At 41.5% G+C, this 21276-nt stretch overlaps 1 protein-coding gene across 1 annotated transcript in view; it reads right to left on the bottom strand.

The window, feature by feature from the left end:
* LOC122946665 (serine-rich adhesin for platelets-like) overlaps positions 1-21276 on the bottom strand; it is a 49564-nt gene that overhangs the window by 17520 nt on the left and 10768 nt on the right. Inside the window, exon 4 of the mRNA XM_044306427.1 lies at positions 83-103. Coding sequence (XP_044162362.1) covers positions 83-103 — 21 coding nt within the window. The remainder of the gene's footprint in view (positions 1-82; positions 104-21276) is intronic.

Below are 21276 nucleotides of genomic sequence, written 5' to 3'. Positions count from 1 at the left end.
ACAAAACTGAAAAAAATAAAGAAAGGAGGAACATATGAGAGGAAGAGAATGAGGTGAGTAATAATAAGATAATTTACGGTACCTGGTGTAGAGCTCTGTGCACCTACAAGACAAGCAGAAGATTAAAAGTCATACAATGTGCTTATTGTCATAAATGACTAGTTTTACAAAACGTTCTTCCTTTTTCACACGTATGGGGCACAGTCATTTATTTATTTTTTAAACATGTTATTCTGTTATTTTATGACCAAATATATAATTTTATATAATGCAAAATACCATGGTGTAGTACAGGCATCCTCAAACTGCGGCCCTCCAGCTGTTGTAAAACTACAACTCCTACAATGATCTGCTGTAGGCTGATACCTGTAGGCTGTTCGGGCATGCTGGGAGTTGTAGTTTCGCAACAGCTGGGGGGCCGCAGTTTGAGGATATCTGGTGTAGTACATACTGTACTGCAATGTTCTGGCGTTTATGTATATAGGACATACATTTGACTCCATGACTGCAAGTATACTTTTTATCACTGGTCTCAAATATTCAAGCCTAAAAACTTAGCAATGACTGCTGTAGTATGTTAAAGGGTTTGTCTCACTTCAGCAAATGGCATTTACCATGTAGAAAAAGTTAAAGAGGTTGTCCTGTCCTAGATACAAATTATTTTTATGTGCTCCTAACACCCCTCACCATGCATACCTATGCCCCCAATACCAGTTTTACATGCCGGTGCTTTCTTTCCCCCTGTCCGGCCATCAGCCTATCCTGGCGGAACTGTTTAAATTCACAGCGTCCTGTTTATGTGGCTGCCCTTCTGAGTCACAGGCTGGCCCCATCCCCACACTGTTTAGTCTGCAGGAGCTCCGCCCACTACACCTTCTGTGGCCATATTACTGCACCTATACACAGTGGCGTACACAGAGAAGTAAGGGCCGCATAGCAAGGATAAAACCAGACCCCCCACACAGGACAGACCCTTGGGTCATCTGCTTAAAGTTGTTCCTTTAGAGGGTGAAGTTCTGACCAAGTTTTCACCCCAAGTAGAAGAGGAGATAATCTCAACTAGTACTGAGCGCCCACTTGCCCTGGGCCCCATAGCAGTCACATGGTCTGCCACTATGGTAGTTATGCCCCTGCCCATACATGAATCCTGATAGGTTATTTCTCACTTCAGTCCACAGGCTCTTCCCTCACCATCTCAAAGTCCAATAAACATGAAAATACATCAGCGCTCAATACTGTTCACTGTGCCTCTGTATCTCATTCTATCATCTATGATATAGTCTACTGTTCCTGTGCCAACGATTCTCATGTGTGATACTGCCTGCTGAGTTGTGTATCTAATCCTATCCTGTATGATACTTTCTGGTGTGGTGTGTATTCTAGGCTTGTCATGTCAGATACTGTGTGCTGTGCCTATGTATCCAAGTCTATCATGTACAGTACAGTCTAAAGATCCTTTATCAAACGTATTTGTACTGGTCTAAGGCCTTATGGACACGACTGTATAAGGATACCATCCGTGTGGGATACACATTAACTTCAATAGCACGTTATATTTTTTGTGCAACTGACGTACTGATGCGGACATCACATATACATTATTTGTTTGCCTTCCCCACCCGTACGTCAGGTCTGCAAAAGATAGAACATGTCCTATTCTGGTCCACAAAATGCAGAAATATAAAACATATGTGGTCGTGTGCATGATGCCTAATCCTAGCTTCTTTGCTATTGCCTGCTGAAGTGTTTATTTAGGACTATCATGCGAGAAACTATCCGATAAGCCTCTGTATCTAAGGGCTCACGATCGTAATCGGCCCAGGAATCTTGGTCCGTGTGTTGGCTAGTGATGAGCGGCAGGGGTTATATTCGAATTTGTGATATTTTGCGAATATTTTATAGACTATTCGTTGAATATTCGCAAATTCGAATATTCGTTATATTCTACATTCTTTTTTTTTACTTGAAAATCGGCAAGGTAATGATTGCATAATGTGCGAATATTACGCGATCAATACAGGCATGGGTCGAAAACAAATATATAGCACTATAGAATATAATGCTCTATATTCATTTTTTAGAATATTCGTCATTTTTTCCATCTGAAGTTATGATTCCTCCCTGCTTAAGTTGCTTGTGGGCCAATGGCTCGTTGGCCCACAAGCAAGAAGCAGGGAGGAATCCTGTGTTCAGATGGAAAAAATGCTGAATATTCGAAAAAGGAATATATAGCACTATATTCAAAATATTTGCAAATTCTCAAAGTGCCGATAATTACGATTAAAATTCGTAATTCGAATATTCGCGCTCAACACTAGTGTTGGCGTCATCTCCCATACGCGACACTCTATAAGAGTAATTTATGATACAGTCAGTGTCTATCTGATCGCAGGGCTGCATGACTATGTGAGGACATTGCAATAGACCCACAATCAGATAGAGACTGATCCACTGATCATAATTTACTGTAATACAGTGTCTGTCCCCATAACAGTAACATGAACAGAGCCCTCCATAACAGTGGCATCCACAGTGCCCCCATAACAGTGACATCCACAGTGCCCTCCAAACCAGTGACATCCACAGTGCCCTTCATTACTATGACATCCACAGTACCCCATAACAGTGACATCCACAGTACCCCATAACAGTGACATCCACAGTGCTCACATAACAGTGACATTAACAGTGTTTCCATAACAGTGACATCCACAGTGACATCCACAGTGCCCTCCAAAACAGTGACATCCACAGTGCCCTCCATTACTATGACATCCACAGTACCCCATAACAGTGACATCCACAGTGCCCCCATAACAGTGACATCCACAGTGTCCCCATAACAGAGACATCCACAGTGCCCCCATAACAGTGACATCCACAGTGCTCCCTTAACAGTGACATCCACAGTGCCCCCATAACAGTGACGTCCACAGTGCCCTCCATTACTATGACATCCACAGTGCCCCCATAACAATGACAACCACAGTGTCCTCCATTACTATGACATCCACAGTACCCCCATAACAGTAACAACCACAGTGCTCTCCATAACAGTAACATCCACAGTGCCCCCATAACAATGACAACCACAGTGCCCTCCATTACTATGACATCCACAGTACCCCCATAACAATGACAACCACAGTGTCCTCCATTACTATGACATCCACAGTACCCCATAACAGTAACAGCCACAGTGCTCTCCATAACAGTAACATCCACAGTGCCCCCATAACAATGACAACCACAGTGTCCTCCATTACTATGACATCCACAGTACCCCCATAACAGTAACAACCACAGTGCTCTCCATAACAGTAATATCCACAGTGCCCTCCATTACTATGACATCCACAGTGCCCCTATAACAGTCACATCTTTACTGCCCAATTACTGTCACATCCATAGAGCCCCCATAAGTCAAATTTTTATTGCCCTATTACTGTCACATCTGCAGTGTCCCTAATACAGCCTAGTGCAGACTACTCATAGAAGCCTTCTGGGCACCACTGAATGGCCCTGTCAGCTCTGACAGCCCCTTCAGTGCAGAGATGCAAAATACAGGCTTCACACTGAAGCCTGCAAGATAACATTGACCTCAATAATACGTCCGCTGAAGAAGTCCCAGCAATAGTATTTTGCTTGCATGCATGCGCCGGGAACTAAAGATGTTGGTGCTTTGGTCTCCCTTGTGTAGTAGGCGGTGACATCAGTGGTGATGCAAAGTCTACTGCTGAAGGCAGGAAGATAGAAGACGGGATCCCACTGAAGGGGTAGAGAACTCAGAAGAGGTGGTCACGTGACCATAAACAGGATCTGGGTAACGGCAGCACTGCTGATGGTGAGTGCTGACCGTCGAATCTTCCCTCTTCCCTCCACTGGTTACATCTACTCAACACCTATTTATATTTGGCTTGGAGAACCCCTTTAGCACAAGGCACTTACTAATATATTGTGATTGTCGATATTGCCACCTTTGCTAGCTTTTTTCATCACATTATACACTACTCGTATCTAGGGGTTACAACCAACCTGAAAGCCAGCAATGGTGGACGTGCTTGCATGGGACCTTGGGATCATGCATAGGCACACATGCTCAGAAACTCCTGTCCTGGTCACCTAATATCTGTGCTGCAGCGGTGGCCTTAACCCCTGGATATGAGCAGTGTATAATACAATGGAAAAATGAATCAAGCCAGCAAAGGAGGCAATATAGACAAGCACAATACATTAGTAAGTGCCTTGTATTTTTCAGACTATAAGACGCACCTAGAATTTGGAGGAGGAAAATATGAAAAAAATATGTTCCATCGGACCTCAGAGAAGACCTCCAAATTAGATCATCATTCTTTATCAGACATTAGATCAGACCCTAATCAGACCCCCAATTCTTAACAGACCCCTATTCTTCATCATCAGACCCCAAAATCAAATATAACCTCCATTATTCTCAGATCTGAACCCCCATCAGCCTCAAATCAGCCTCCCATCAGACCATCAGTCTCAGATCAGAACCACAAACCTCCATTAGCCTCAGATTAGCCCCCCATCGGACCCCCCACCCCATCAGACTCAGACAAAACCCCAATCAGCCTACGATCGGACCTCCAGACCCTTCAGACCTCAGATCATACGTTATAAAAAAAATAAAAAATACTTTGCTTGCTCCTAACTTGCACTGCAGATCCAGAACTCACCACTTCATCCCTTCTTCCTGGTCCCACTGTGTACTGTGACCTGATGGCGCACAGCGCATTACATCCTGAAGCTGTTCATGGTCAGGACACAATGCACAGTGGGACCCAGAAGAAGACCAGGGATGGTGATTACAGCCAGCGCAGCACTGCCTTCACCTCCCTGTGTCTCTCGCCTGCTAATGACCGCTTCCATAATGGAAACGGTCTTCAGCATTCGGATTATAAGACGCACTTTTCCCTCATTTCTGGGGGGGAAATTGAGTCTTATAGCCCAGAAAATCCTGTAGCTCTGTCTAGATAAATAAATAAATGCCATATTAATGCTACAAGAACAGGATGATCCAACATCAAGCATCAAGTGAAACCAGCAATTCTCTTATTCATAAAAGTTAAAAATGACTAAGAACACAGGTAAGAATTTTTTTATGTCTTCTCTTGGTGAAGCATTGTGTTCTTAAAATTTTCTTGTCATGGCTGTTTTAGTGAGTACTTGTATTAGCCATAAATGAAACATTTTGTTGCATCTTTTTTTAGCTTCCCGTGTTTTACTGTTCCACTATTACTGTAATGCTGTACTTTATATACTTTATATTATCGGGAAGGAAGCGTTCCTTCCAAACAATTGGCTACTTGCTCAGTGGGGGTGAAGCACTGCATTTCCATGTAGCGACCACCTCCATAGTATGAGGACGAGAGATGGCTACTGCTGTCGCTCGTCCTTATGCAGCTGCATTGTCTGTGAGCAGCAGATCGCAGTTCAGATGATCTGCTACACAGGAATGATAATTTACTTGTCTGCTTGTCTAATTTACTTGTCAACTTTTTCAACTGATGAACGAGCGCGTCTTTAGATGAGCAGATTATTGGGAACGAACATTTGTAGAAATATTCGTCCCCAATAATCTGCTTCGGCAGGTAAATCCACCTTAAAACTGTTCTCATTCACCCCTTCATAGGAAATGCAATTATTTACTAAAACCGGTCAGGGGAGTTGACAAGTGCTCTTTAAATTCTTGCCATGCTTTACTTCCTTACACCCGAGGCGTAACATAATAGTTCTGTTTTGCCTGGGATGCTCCTTTGAGGATTTTGTGTCTTGCAGATCATAGCAGGTTGGTAAGATAATGATTTTCCTTACCCATCTAATGAGTTAAAATGGTAAAACATAAAAAAATGACTTTTAGGGCTTTATAGTTGAACAGATCATGGTATTATTTACTGATTATTTTCCCTTTATTTCTTCTAGTATATTTTAGTGTCAGTCGAGCACCAAAGTGCTTGTGTGCTCTGGTGCTCGAGTAGAACACTTTCCTCTACAGAGCACCCGAGCACAATGGAAGTCAAAGAGAGAACCCGAGCATTAAACCAGGCACCCCTGCTCTGAAGAAGGGAGGGTGTCGGGACTCTATTTCGGCTTAGGAGTCCCTGCTCTGACTCCATATATAGCTATGTCCATATACGGAGTCAGTGCTTGGGGACACCCAGTGTATTTAAAGTATTATTTACTGATGTTGGAGTTTAAGTACAACAATGTTGGTCTGGTCTGGATACCCTATATGTAAAAAAATAATTAGCACACAGTGAGCCGCTTCAAAATGTATTTATTTAGAAGTAGTATTATTTTTATTATTAATAAAAGTATTGGTAAAATTACTTTTAATATCATTATTAGTAGTAATTGTGTCGATATTATTATTATTATTCTTATTAATAGAAGTAACAGTAGAACTATTTAAATATGATTAGTTGTAGTAATAGTGGTGATATCACCCGATACAGCCCCACACGCAATCGCTGAACCTCACAAGACCTCCTTTTCTTCTCTCCTCTTATCACCTCCTCCCACAGTTGCCTCCAAGATTTCTCCCACGCATCCCCCATTCTCTGGAACTTGCTACCCCAACATATTAGACTCTTACCTACAGTGGAATCCTTAGAAAAAAAGAAACTTAAAAACCCACCTCTTCAGACAAGCCTACAACCAGTGACCCTGCTGCCTCTATACCGCCATGACCAGCTTTACCCTCACCTACTATGTCCTTCTCCCATACCATGTAGTTTGTAAGCCCTCACAGGCAGGGCCCTCTCTCCTTCTGTACCAGTCTGTAACGTGTCTTGTTTATGATTAGTGCAGTTGTCTGTATTATGTATGTATACCCCTTTTTCATATGTACAGCGCTATGGAATGAATGGCGCATTAATAATAAATAATAAATTATTATTAGCCTTATTAGAAGTAGTATTAGTACTATTGTTATTATTATTTCTATTATAATTTTATTATAAATTAGTAGTAGTAGTCTTCATAGTATTATCATTATTTCCAGTAATAGAAGTAGTAGTAGTACTATTGTTAGTAGACATGAGAAAAAGAGCTCTCCATGTATCCAGTTGTGAACTATGGATTACCCAAAAGATGCTTATTTCAGATAATCAGAAACTTTTGTGATTTGTCCCGCACGAATTGCTGAAAATAGCTTCCACCCTTTTACGGATAAGAAGACAGAGAATTCCTCTGCCACCAAAAAGGTATAATTTTTGCACCATTTTTTAATGGAAAAAAAAATCGACCATGGAGTATGTTATTTAACATGTTAGTATGTTGGCTTTCTTATGTGGGTTTTTCAGAGGCCCAAAGTCCTTCATAACTAAGAGTCATGATGAGAACATCCACTCATCCCGGCCTAATGAAACATAATCTAAGGGTTTTATGAGCCAGACATCCCTCCAAATGAAATGCCAAACAACTTACCTATATCACCTACAAATGCTACAAGGACCATAGCTGTGGATGCTAGATAGAGTAGGTAAGTCTTCATGATATCTCGTCCTTCAGTATCAAGTACCAGTCTCCAGAAGCAATACCCACGTATCTGATATACAAATCTTCTGACGGTCAGAGGTTTTATGTTTGGGTGTGTTGGACTGATGACAACCGATGTGTGTCATTGCTCAGAGTTGACACCCTATGATACTTATATAAGTAGATATCCATTGTTTTGGCTAAATATTTATTTGATTACTACTAGAAGTTTAGACCTTCATCTTGTCACATCATGTAAATGTGAATGGCTCATGGTCGGACCCCTTTTAATGTAAAAAATTTGAATGGCTCATGGTCGGACCCCTTTTAATTACAGCGGGCTACAATACAGGCTTGCCCCCTTTCTCCCTTGTTGTTCACCATCTTTTTAGAGCCCCTGGCATGTTGGATGAGACAGGATGATGGTATTCAAGGTTTTGTAGGGAGGGATTTGCAGGACAAAATCAGCCTCTACGCAGATGATATTCTTTTTTTTTTTTTGAAGACGGCTATCTTGCTCTTCCTCATGCTTAAAGTAATTAATGAATATGGTATCTTCTCAGGGTATGAGGTAAATTGGTCGAAGTATGTCCTTCTTCCCATGAATAGACCCTCCCCAATTGGAAATTAGGTCCCTATCCTTAACCGATTCTTTGGAGTATCTGGGAATCAGGATCAGTCCATCTCTGCTGGACTATACCAAATTAAACATTATTCCACTGATTGATAAGGTGAAAGATAAAATCCGTGTCTGGCAGAGATTGACATTAGGACAAGCGGATAGGATCTCCTTCGTCAAAATGATCCTGCTTCCACAGATACCCTATAAAATAACTCCCTGTCCCATCTGGATTGAGGACTCCTTTAAAGGGAGTCTGTCACCACATTTTAACATGTTAGACCGATCAAATAGGGTTATGTGATCCACCCAGAACATAAAAACGGTACCATTGTTGTAGAAAACTGACTTTTCTTTTTGCCGAGAATGAACTTATAAGATTATGTCCTGAGCCCTCTCAAGTGCCCAGGGCGGTCTCTCAATCCTCGGAGCCCCAGGCAGCACCTCCTAAACGGCTCATAACCCCGCCCTCCGTGCTCCTCTGCCCGCCCGTTTACTCCCCTCCCCTGTCCTTTTCCACTGCTGCTGTGCGGTCCAAATCGTAGCGGGCGCATGCGCAGTAGGTATTGCGATGCCCTGCCAGGAGCGGGCATCGCATTGCGCATGCGCCCGCTACGATTTGGACCGCACAGCCACAGTGGAAAAGGACAGGGGAGGGGAGTAAACGGGCGGGCAGAGGCGCACGGAGGGCGGGGTTATGAGCCGTTTAGGAGGTGCTGCCTGGGGCTCCGAGGATTGAGAGACCGCCCTGGGCACTTGAGAGGGCTCAGAACATAATCTTATAAGTTCATTTTCGGCAAAAAGAAAAGTCCGTTTTCTACAACAAAGGTACCGTTTTTATATTCTGGGTGGATCACATAACCCTATTTGATCGGTCTAACATGCTAAAATGTGGTGACAGACTCCCTTTAAACTACTGGAGAAACTCTTTAATGACCTAATTTGGGGCAGAAAGAGAGTTTGAATTAAATAAAATTTCCTTTCGCTCGCAGAGAAGGATGGGGGATTATCTCTCCCCTTTATCCAAGGTTATTATTTGGCAGCTCAGATCCAATGGTATTTAAATGGTTTAGATAATATATTTTCTCAGCCTATTAGAAAGTATGTGGGAAGTCAGAGAGATGTATTAAGTGTCCTAGAAACTGGGTATTTGGGATCACGAGGGAAAAAGTAACCCTATGCAATTAGTATGGAATAAACTTAAATCAATATTAGGAATCACTTACACGCTTAATTTTACTCCTTTATGGCATAATTTAAATTTTAGGAAATGTATGATGATTGAAGATCCCAAGTTTTGGGAAAAGATAGGAATTATTAGAGTTGAGCATTTAGTTTACACAGGACACATTAGAAGTAGACGATATATATGGGGACAAAATGATTAGCACTTTACTAAAATATAAATATATTCAGATTAAACATGCCTTTGTTAGTACTAAAGATAAAGATTTATTTCTGATCAAAGCACACGATTTCACGGATTGGTGTTATAATTTGCAACATAATAGAGTGTCTATTTCACAAATCTATAGTAAGTTTAGGAAAGGAATAGGTAGAATTACTAAGTTTAAAAGTGAGTTAAAATGGGGACAAGATATAGGGAATAATATTGCACTTATTTGGGAGCCTATATATAAAAATATTAGGAAGACATCTGGGAATCATAGATTAATTCAGTTCAAAATCCTACATCGCCTATATTACACTCCTGCGTCGCTGTCTAAGTTTTATCCACTCATCATATACCGTAGATGTCGGAAGTGCAATAGTGAGCAAGTTGATTTTCTACATTTGATCTGGTCCTGCCCCGTTAATTCAGACCTTTTGGGGAAATGTTTTTAGGGAGCTTGATAGCAGCTCCTCATGTAAATATACAAGGGATATTGTACCGGCGGTGTTGGGTGCCTCCCTTTCTGACATTGGGGGACGAGAAAATGTATTCTGGATGAAGGCTCTGATGCTGGCTAGAGTAATAATTGCTAGAAATTGGGGCTCAAGCAGATCTCCAGATGTTGTAGAATGGTTCCAACTAGTTAGCAAGGTTGAGAATTACAGTCATGTGAAAAAATTAGGACACCCTTTGAAAGCATGTGGTTTTTTGTAACATTTTTAATAAAAGGTTATTTCATCTCCGTTTCAACAATACAGAGAGATTAAAGTAATCCAACTAAACAAAGAAAACTGAAGAAAAGTCTTTTCAAGATCTTCTGTAAATGTCATTCTACAAAAATGCCTATTCTAACTGAGGAAAAAGATAGGACACCCTTGCCCCTAATAGCGAGTGTTACCTCCTTTGGCTGAAATAACTGCAGTGAGACGGTTCTTGTAGCCATCTACCAGTCTTCGACATCGGTCTGAGGAAATTTTACCCCACTCCTCAATGCAGAACTTTTTCAGCTGTGAGATGTTTGAGGGGTTTCTTGCACGTACAGCCCTTTTCAAGTCACCCCACAGCATCTCAATGGGATTCAAATCTGGACTTTGACTTGGCCATTCCAGGACTCTCCATTTCTTCTTTTTCAGCCAATCTTTGGTTGATTTACTAGTATGTTTTGGGTCATTGTCATGTTGCATGGTCCAGTTCCGCTTCAGCTTTAATTTTCTAACTGATGGTCTCACATGTTCTTCAAGCACCTTCTGATACACAGTAGAATTCATTGTGGATTCTATGATGGTGAGCTGACCAGGTCCTGCTGCAGCAAAGCAGCCCCAAACCATGACACTTCCACCTCCATGCTTCACAGTTGGTATGAGGTTCTTTTCTTGGAATGCTGTGTTTGGTTTACGCCAAACATGTCCTCTGCTGTTGTGTCCAAATAATTCAATTTTGGACTCATCTGTCCAAAGAACATTATTCCAGAAGTCCTGGTCTTTGTCAACTTTATCTCTGGCAAATGTCAGTCTGGCCTCGATGTTTCTCTTGGAAAGCAAAGGTTTCCTCCTTGCACACCTCCCATGCAAGTTAAACTTGTACAGTCTCTTTCTGATTGTAGAGGCATGTACTTCTACATCAACAGTAGCCAGAGCCTGCTGTAGTTCTCGAGATGACACTTTAGGGTTTTTGGAGACCGCTTTTAGCATCTTGCGGTCTGCTCTTGGGGTGAACTTGCTGGGGCGACCAGTCCTGGGCATGTTGGCAGTCGTTTTGAAAGCCCTCCACTTGTAGACTATCTTCCGGACAGTGGAATGGCTGATTTCAAAATCTTTTGAGATCTTTTTAAATCCCTTCCCAGACTCATAGGCTGCTACAATCTTTTTTCTGAAGTCCTCTGACAGCTCTTTTGCTCTCACCATGGTGCTCACTCTCACTTCAACAGTCAGGAGCACACCAAACTAAATGTCTGAGGTTTAAATAGGGCAAGCCTTATTCAACATGCAGAGTAACGATCTACTAATTATGTGCACCTGGTGTGATATACCTGTGTGAGATCTGAGCCAATTTAAGAGGGAATACATGTGAGGGTGTCCTATCTTTTTCCTCAGTTAGAATAGGCATTTTTGTAGAATGACATTTACAGAAGATCTTGAAAAGACTTTTCTTCAGTTTTCTTTGTTTAGTTGGATTACTTTAATCTCTCTGTATTGTTGAAACGGAGATGAAATAACCTTTTATTAAAAATGTTACAAAAAACCACATGCTTTCAAAGGGTGTCCTAATTTTTTCACATGACTGTATGTGGGACTTGCTATACAAGAAAATAGCCATAAAATAAAGTGGGATAAAACCTGTACTTATTAGCCAGAATAGTGATGATTATACTAGTTGGTATTATATCTAGTTTATTTTTGAACCTTGTATATTTTCCCTGTATTGTGGATGTCTACTTTTGTGGCAATTCCCTGGCCCCGGAGACAATAATGAGTGTGGACAGGGGAGGGGGAGGGGGAGAGGGTTGTCATAAGAGTTTCTGGTCATTTATTTATACATTGTTTATGGTTTTTAAACATTCTGAAATGATTTGATGTATGTATGGCCAGATCATGGTGTATATACAGTTTATTTTTTCTTATCTTTTTCTAACAAAATTTTTTTTGAAGCAGGCGGGGCAGGCGTGTGACAGAGTGAGTGGCGTTACTATTCCGGCTGGCCTGCCTGCTATGGTAGTTTGCGCTACTGCAAGGGATTGTGATACTTTAACAAAGCTCCCATGACTACATATTACATATAAAGACTGCTGTGTGCGGGGCCCGGTGTAATAGAGTCTGCACCGGGCCCCGCCGCGATTTTAACAGCAGTTGCCAGCCTCCAACACCCTGTATTGGGGGTCACTATTTACACAGGGACACTGTTATGTGGGGGGATCTGTGGATGACACATATATAGCAAGATGCTATATATGTGTCATCCACAGGTCCCCCCCTAGGCAGTGTCATCCACAGATCCCCCCATAACAGTGTCATCCACAGATCTCCCCCATAACAGTGTCATCCACAGATCTCCCCATAACAGTGTCATCCACAGATTCCCATAACAGTGCGTCATCCACAGATCCCCATAAAAGTGTTATCCACAGATTCCCATAACAGTGTCATCCACAGATCCCCATAAAATGTCATCCACAGATCCCCATAACAGTGTGTAATCCACAGATCCCCATAACAGTGTAATCCACAGATCCCCATAACAGTGCGTAATCCACAGATCCCCATAACAGTGTCATCCACAGATCCCCTATAAGAGTATCATCCACAGTTACCCATAACAGTGTCATCCACAGATCCCCCATAACAGTTTTATCCACAGATCCCCCATAATAGTGTCATCCACAGGCTACCATTAGTTCAAAACCCACCAGAAGCACACCTTTAGGTTCAAAATATTTTTTTCTTATTTTCCTCCTCAAAAACCTAGGTGCGTCTTATCATCAGATGGGTCTTATAAAACGAAAAATATGGTATATCGAACAATTATAGATGTCAACAAACTAGCATGAATTTTGACTTTAAAAAAACATTTCCAGACCATGAATGATTCTTTTGATAATTTTTGCGATGTCAGTACACATTATATTTCAAATACTTCTATTTCTTCCTTAGATTTCAGGGAATTAGTACAAATAGCTTCTCTGCAGGAAATGCACCAAGAGCAGGATGAGACTCACAAACAAAATACATCAACATTGATTTTTATCCATTACAGTCGAGATCTCCTGCTCTGGATCCAGGAGCGTAGCTAAAGACTCATGGGCCCTGGTGCAAGAGTTCAGCTTGCCCCCCCTTTCACTCAGCGCTGGTGCACCTAGCTGTTCTGCTGCCTCCCATGCAAAATTCTCAACCTAACCCCTTCCCTCCAGTCCTACTGTTAAAGGGGGTGTCCTCTTTTTACTACTGATGACCTATCCTCAGGATAGCTCATCAATATCAGATCGGCAGAGTCCCCCAGCACCCCCGCCAATCAGCTGTTTGAAGAGAGGGCAGCGCTCAAATGAGAGCTGCTTTCTCTGCTCTGTTCACCTGCTCGCCGTAGCATTTGCAGTGATGAGTAGGTAAACAGAGCAGAGAAGGCAGCGCTCATGCAAAAAAAAAGCGGACAACCCCTTTAAAGACATACTTGGAAAACATTACATACAGCGCTACAGAACATACAGGGTAATACAGCGCCACATATGTACATCTTACATCCAGTGACTTCTCTTCTCTAATGTTGATATTCTCTTTTCTCTTCTACTTCTCCTCTCAGACCAGACCACCTTGGTGACTTCTTTCAGCCGTGCCTCATCCCTGCAGAGTTTAAAAACAGACATCTTACTTTCCTTCCTCCAATACTGTGGCCACTGTGCCCCCAATGTTATTCTGCAGAAACAGTCCCCCTGAAAAAAGCGTCAGTGCAAAAACACCCCTTTATATTGTGCGCCAGTACAAAAAATACCCCTTTCAGATCAGACCCCCATATAAAACCCTAAATGAGACCCTCCATCTCAGACCAAACCCCTATTAGACCTCTTTGTCAGACCCTAGTTTTAGACCTCAGATCATACCCCCCATTAGACCTCCATTTAAGACCCGACCAAATATCAGACCTCAGATATGACCCTCCCATTAGACCTCTAAACCCCCATTAGACCTCGAGACCCCCAATCAGACATCTATACCTCTATAAGACCTCTCCAGACCCGCAGTCCGACCTTCAGACCCCATTAGACCTCTCCAGACCCCCAATCAGATGTCTATACCCCCAGTAGACCTCTCCAGACCCCCAGTCAGACCTCCAGACACCCCCATTAGAACTCTCCAGACCCCCAGTCAGACCTCCAGACCCCCCAGTCAGCCCACTCCAGACCCCCCAGTGAGACCACTCCAGACCCCAATGAGACCTCCAAGAACCCCCATTAGACCTCTCCAGATCTCCAGACCTGGAGATAATAAAATACCTTACCTCTCCTGTCTCCTGCCTCCACTCTCCCTGTCCTGGTTCTCTTCTCAGGTCCCACGCTGCACAGTTACCTGACCTCCTGCAGCATCAGGTCAGAGTGCGCTCTGTATGTGCTGACTCTGCAGGCAGCCAGTACACAGCAGCGCGGGACCTGAGAAGAGCAAGCAGGAGGAGGGGTAAGTACAGTGCTCACAGCTCATACTAGTGAGCGCTTACATTATGGCTTAGGGGTCCGGTTGCAACTGCGACCGCTGCGACCCCTATTGCTACGCCACTGTCTGCATCGTTTCCAGGATCTAGTGGAAAAAGATTTATGTGCGTTACATGAAAAAATATTACTGAGAAAGAAAAGGATGGGGTGCACAATTCCACATAAGAATGGTTTCAACATATCCATGGATGGACACAATGCAGTAAGTGAATTAATAAAGAGATTGGATATAGCAATTAAAGAAGCTAAGGATGGAGCAGTTGTTCTAATGGATAGTTATCTGTAAAAATCAAGAATTTTGAAAATGTTGGGAGATTCAGCAACTTACTCCCTACCGAAGAGCAATCCTGCAAAAAAAATGCAGGATTTGGTGCAGTGTGGTTTTGCCATGGGTATTTTGAGCCAAAAAGAAATGGAATATATATATATATACAGTATATGGAACATCCCATCGTTTCTATCTTTCATGCTTTACCTAAGATACATAAAGGAGAGTTTCCATCCCCTATGAGACCAATAGTTATTGGTTCTTACTCTGAGAAATTATCAGAGTGGGTGGATTCTCTACTACAACCTTTGGTACCGCTAATTCCCAGATATTTGAGTTTCCCGTACTGTATTGCAAGCTTGCGACAGTTTAGAGCGGACTGCTAATTATGAATGGATAACAGCAGATGTGGGATCGCCATATGCCAATATTCCTCATCAATTAGCGATACAACTTTTACAGTGGTTTTTGGTTTCTTATAGTGATTATACAACACAGCTCCAAGATTATATTTGCAAAGTTACGCAATTTTTACTCAAGCATCATTTTTTCATGCTTAATGGGGAGTATTATTTGCAGGTGACAGGAGTCAGGGGGTGAAATTTTTGCCTTCCGTAGCTAATATTTTCATGGCTTGGTGGGAAAAACTGTTTTTATTTATGGAAGCTAACCCTTTTATAGATAATATCAAGTGGTATGGACCCTACATAGATGATCTGTTGATTATACGGGTCTGCGATGTGGCGGACGTTCCAGCTTTAGGTGAATACTTTAATGAGGGGATAGATACAATCAAATTTAGCATCCATCATGATCCGAAATCTATGGTATTTTTGGACCTGCATTTATATGGTGATGCCGCCAATTCAGTAATTTCAACATCAACCCATAGAAAAGAGACGGCTGGCAATACTACCCTTTTAGTGACTTCATGTCTATAGGCCAAGCAATGGTCTCTCTCTTTAGACAGAAAGAAATTAATATTTCCCCAAAAGGCAGTTTTGGGTAGAAAAATAACAAAAAAAAGGGAAGCTAGCAACTTTTGTGACAGGTTACAGTAAGGAATACACAGAGATTTGTAATTAGTGTTAAGCGCGAATATTCGAATAGCGAATATTAATCGCGAATATCTCAACTTTGCTCATTTGCAAATATTTCGAATATAGTGCTATATATTCGCTATATCAAATATTTTTTAACATCTGAAAACATGATTCCTCCCTGCTTCTTTCTTGTTGCATATGGAAAAAAAAATAAAAAATATTAAAAAAAACTAATATATAGCAATATAGTGAATATATTGGTTTAGAATATTCGCCTTTTTTTCCCCCAATCTGTACAGTTGTTTGCATACTCCTCCCCGACAAGCGCCCCCGTCACCATGGGAACGCCTGTGGGTTAGAAAATGAGATTGTGAAAACTCAGATCCAATGGTATATTATAACCCACAGGCGTTCCTATGGTGACGACCGGGACGCTTGTCGGGGAGGAGTATGCCACAGTGGAATAACAGTACAGATTGAAAAAAAAAAGACGAATATTCTAAATAACGAATATATTCGCTATATTGCTATTACTTTGTTTATTAGAATATTCTTCATATTCGTCATATTCTAAAAAACAAAGTTCTAGCAATATAGCGAATATTCCTAAAATACACATATAGACTGCAATTTAGCTAATATAGTGCTATAGTATTTTTTTCCAAATCTGAAGTTCAGAAGAGACAAAAAAAATTAGACTATAAAAAAATTGATTATAGCACTATATTAGCTAAATTGCAGTCTATATGTGTATTTTACATATTTTACAAATATTCGCTATATTGCTAGAACTTCGTTTTTTTGAATATTCGTCATATTCTAAAACTAGAATATATAGCAATATAGCGAATATTCGTAAAATACACATATCAGCCGATAGCCATAGCCAACCAATAGGAAAGTTGCCTTATACAGTAAAAAAAATATATATAGCAATACTCGAATAATTACATTTCATATTATTCGCGATAAATAGAATAATGACGAATATTAATATTCGATTTCGATAAATATAAGACGAATAGTCAATCAAATATTCGTGAAATATCGCCAAATCGAATATGGCACCTCCAGCTCATCACTATTTGTAATATCATACAGCGACATTTTCCTGTAATAAATTTTGTCCAGGAGTGGAAAGGATATAGTCAATGAGGGGGTTAAATGTGTAGCCCGCAGAGCCACAACCATAGGACAAAAAATCTGCCCCAGTCTTTTCCAGGACCGATCAGCAACTCCACCTATAAAGGGAGCTACAAATGTGGTAGTAACAGATGTATCTGCTGTAAATACACGTCAGTGTGTCAAAATGGGACATCTCCTGTCAATGGCAAGAATTACACCATGAAACAATATCTGAACTGCAACACAGATTATGCAATTTATTTATCACCTGCAGAGATTGTCTTCTACAATATGTAGGTTGCACTACAAAAAAAAATAAAAAGCAGAATACGCAAACATTTATCAGATATACCATATTATAAAACTCCAATGTATCTGCAGCTAGCCTTCACTTTGCCACCGTATACAAAGGAGATACAAGAGCGTTTTCGGTTCAGGGAGTGGAAAGGGTTACTCTTCCCATTAGAGGAGGAGATCACAAACATAAGCTCCTCAGCCGTGAGGCATATTGGATGTTTGAATTGAGAAGTTGCTTTCCCACAGGTCTAAACAGAAAACACAATCAGATTTTATAATATCGTTAAAAGAACTATCATTATAGTTTTTCAGCACTACATACAGGTGAAACTCGAAAAATTTGAATGTCCTGCAAAAGTCCATTTATTTCAGTAATGCAACTTAAAAAGAATTGCATTAATGCAGCTTAAAATTAGAATTTTCTGAAAAGGTTGAATATTCTCGGCTCAACGTGTCGCACTCTAGTCAGCTAATTAATCCATACCCCCTGAGCAAAGGGGACCTGAGATTGTGACATTGGGGTTTCATAAGCTGTAAGCCGTAATCATCCAAATTATAACAAATAAAAGCCTGAAATATCTCGCTCTGCCTGTAATGAGTCTCATATATTAGTTTCACCTTTTAAGTTGCATTACTGAAATAAATGAACTTTGCACGATATTCAAATCTTTCGAGTTTCCCCGGTACATGTTGTCTTTTCTCTCTGATGCACCGGGTGTTGGATTTTGGTGTCTGATTAGTTCTCCTCCCTTTTTCAGCATGTGCTGCCGAAGTCTTGATTACCTGGTGCACCACATGTTTAAAGAGAGGTGAGCATTCACTTTTCTGTATGTCATGAGTAAGGACCGAGATTGTGGAGTCTGAAACGTGTAGACATTGAGGAACTTGTATGAGATTTGTGTTTGGATAACAGTTTTTTTATTGTTATTAATAAAGCTGCAGGTTTTTATGGGAAGCTGGACCACATTTTTTCTTTGGATTACATTTGTATACAGCCAAGTCCTGACTGGTCCCGTGCTTCCGTGAAAGCAAAAAAGGGTGAGAGCTGTCTTATTCTATCATGTGTGATACTGTCTGCTGAGCTGTGTATCTAATCCTATCCTGTGTGATACTGTCTGCTGAGCTGTGTATCTAATCCTAGCATGTGTGATACTGTCTGCTGAGCTGTGTATCTAATCCTATCCTGTGTGATACTGTCTGCTGAGCTGTGTATCTAATCCTATCCTGTGTGATACTGTCTGCTGAGCTGTGTATCTAATCCTAGCATGTGTGATACTGTCTGCTGAGCTGTGTATCTAATCCTATCCTGTGTGATACTGTCTGCTGAGCTGTGTATCTAATCCTAGCATGTGTGATACTGTCTGCTGAGCTGTGTATCTAATCCTAGCATGTGTGATACTGTCTGCTGAGCTGTGTATCTAATCCTATCCTGTGTGATACTGTCTGCTGAGCTGTGTATCTAATCCTATCCTGTGTGATACTGTCTGCTGAGTTGTGTATCTAATCCTATCCTGTGTGATACAGTCTGCAGAGCTATGTATCTAATTCTATCACGTGTGATGCTGTCTGCTGAGCTGTGTATCTAATCCTATCCTGTGTGATACAGTCTGCAGGGCTGTGTATCTAATCCTCTCCTGTGTGATACTGTCTGCTGAGTTATGTATCTAATCCTATCCTGTGTGATACTGTCTGATGAGCTATGTATCTAATCCTCTCCTGTGTGATACTGTCTGCTGGTCTGTGTATCTAATCCTATCATGTGTGATACTGTCTGCTGAGTTGTGTATCTAATCCTATCATGTGCGATACTGTCTGCTGAGTTGTGTATCTAATCCTATCATGTGTGATACTGTCTGCTGAGTTGTGTATCTAATCCTATCCTGTGTGATACTGTCTGCTGAGTTGTGTATCTAATCCTATCCTGTGTGATACTGTCTGCTGAGCTGTGTATCTAATCCTATCCTGTGTGATACTGTCTGCTGAGCTGTGTATCTAATCCTATACTCTGCTGCTGTATATCCTGTGTGATACTGTCTGCTGAGCTGTGTATCTAATCCTCTCCTGTGTGATACTGTCTGCTGAGTTATGTATCTAATCCTATCCTGTGTGATACTGTCTGCTGAGCTGTGTATCTAATCCTCTCCTGTGTGATACTGTCTGCTGAGTTATGTATCTAATCCTATCCTGTGTGATACAGCCTGCTGAGCTTCGTATCTAATCCTATCCTGTGTGATACTCTCTGCTGAGCTGTGTATATAATATCCTATCCTGTGTGATACTGTCTGCTGAGCTGTGTATCTAATCTTGTCCTGTGTGATACTGTCTACTGAGCTGTGTATCTAATCCTAAGGGTTGGGAGTGGAACTGAGGGAGGTGGGAATTTTGTTAAACAGTGGCTTATTTTAAATTCCCAGCTTTTCCTGTCCCTATCATTCTTAGGATTGCCTCTAGAGACAGATCTGAGCAGGAGGTCAGATGGAGGGAGAGATAAGAAGCTGCTTGCTGGGTTCAGGGGTTTTAGGGGATGCAATCCTGGTATAATTAGATTTTGTGCACTTAAGAAGTGACCACCAATACGTGTTTTTACTGACGTAAACAAAGGGGGTTTTAGCTAAACGGCTGGCTTTAATCAATCATTACATGTACTTAAAATTGTGCATTAAAAACTATAACTTGTCCTGCAAAAAATAAGACCTCATACAAGTACATTTATGAAAAAACAAAAAAGTTCTTGCTCTTGGAATGCAATTTAAAAAAAAATGTGCTTGGTCACTAAGGGGTTAAAGAACAGCTGGATACACGGGTGAATAGTCAGATCACACACACAGGTAATAAAGACACAGGGAATGGAGACTGGAACATTGACATAAGCAGTAAATATGAGGCCTGGACACATAGATGATAGGAAAGTTGTGAGAAGCTATAATGCTGAATGCTGAGAAACTAGGGCTAAACCCAGAAGTGGATGCAGCATAGTAAGTATAGAGTATAAATCCTTCCTTTATATTTCTAATTTCTTTCCAAACCATTTTTGACTTTGGCTGAAAATCCTGTAGGCAGGTCTGCTTCAAATCCTCATCCAAAAAACTCCATGTGAATTTAAGCCTTAGTGCAGTCACATGACCAGATTTCGCAATAACGCCTGTACAAGCGTCATAGACGCCTGTTCAGGCTATTTTACTTCCTGGAAAAAAGTCTAAGGCTTACCAATACGCCTTAGACTTTTCCCTGCTCTTCATCAGTGCAGGGCGCACTATGAACGGCACAGGCAGCAAAGCGATGGTGCCTGTGCCTGCAATAACCAATAGCAAAGCTCCGGACAGCAAGGAGCTTTGCTATTGGTTAGTTTGGGCAGGCGCAAGAGCCATACAGTGCCCTGCAGCAGGGAAAGCTGGAAGGAGGAGGGGCCGGCTCCCGGGGGTGGCTGCGCAAGGACACCGAGAAATATGGCGGCGTAGGAGCTGAAGCCTACAGCTCAGACATTAAGGTGGACCTGCAGAAGAAGGTGACAGCGCAGGGTGTAATGTATTGATGTGTGTAATGTATGTAGTGCAGTGTGTGATCATCAAATACGGCACTACATACATCACACACATGTAAACATCACACACTGCACTACATACATCACACACATGTATACATCACACACATGTATACATCACACACTGCACTACATACATCACACACATGTATACATCACACACATGTATACATCACACACTGCACTACATACATCACACACATGTATCCATCACACACTGCACTACATACATCACACACATGTATACATCACACACTGCACTACATACATCACCCACATGTATACATCACACA

This window comes from Bufo gargarizans, chromosome 9 (genome assembly GCF_014858855.1).
Source record: "Bufo gargarizans isolate SCDJY-AF-19 chromosome 9, ASM1485885v1, whole genome shotgun sequence".
Classification (NCBI taxonomy): Eukaryota; Metazoa; Chordata; class Amphibia; order Anura; family Bufonidae; genus Bufo; species Bufo gargarizans.
The sequence above is the reverse complement of the archived record's forward strand: the minus strand, read 5'-3'. Positions and strand labels throughout refer to the sequence as shown.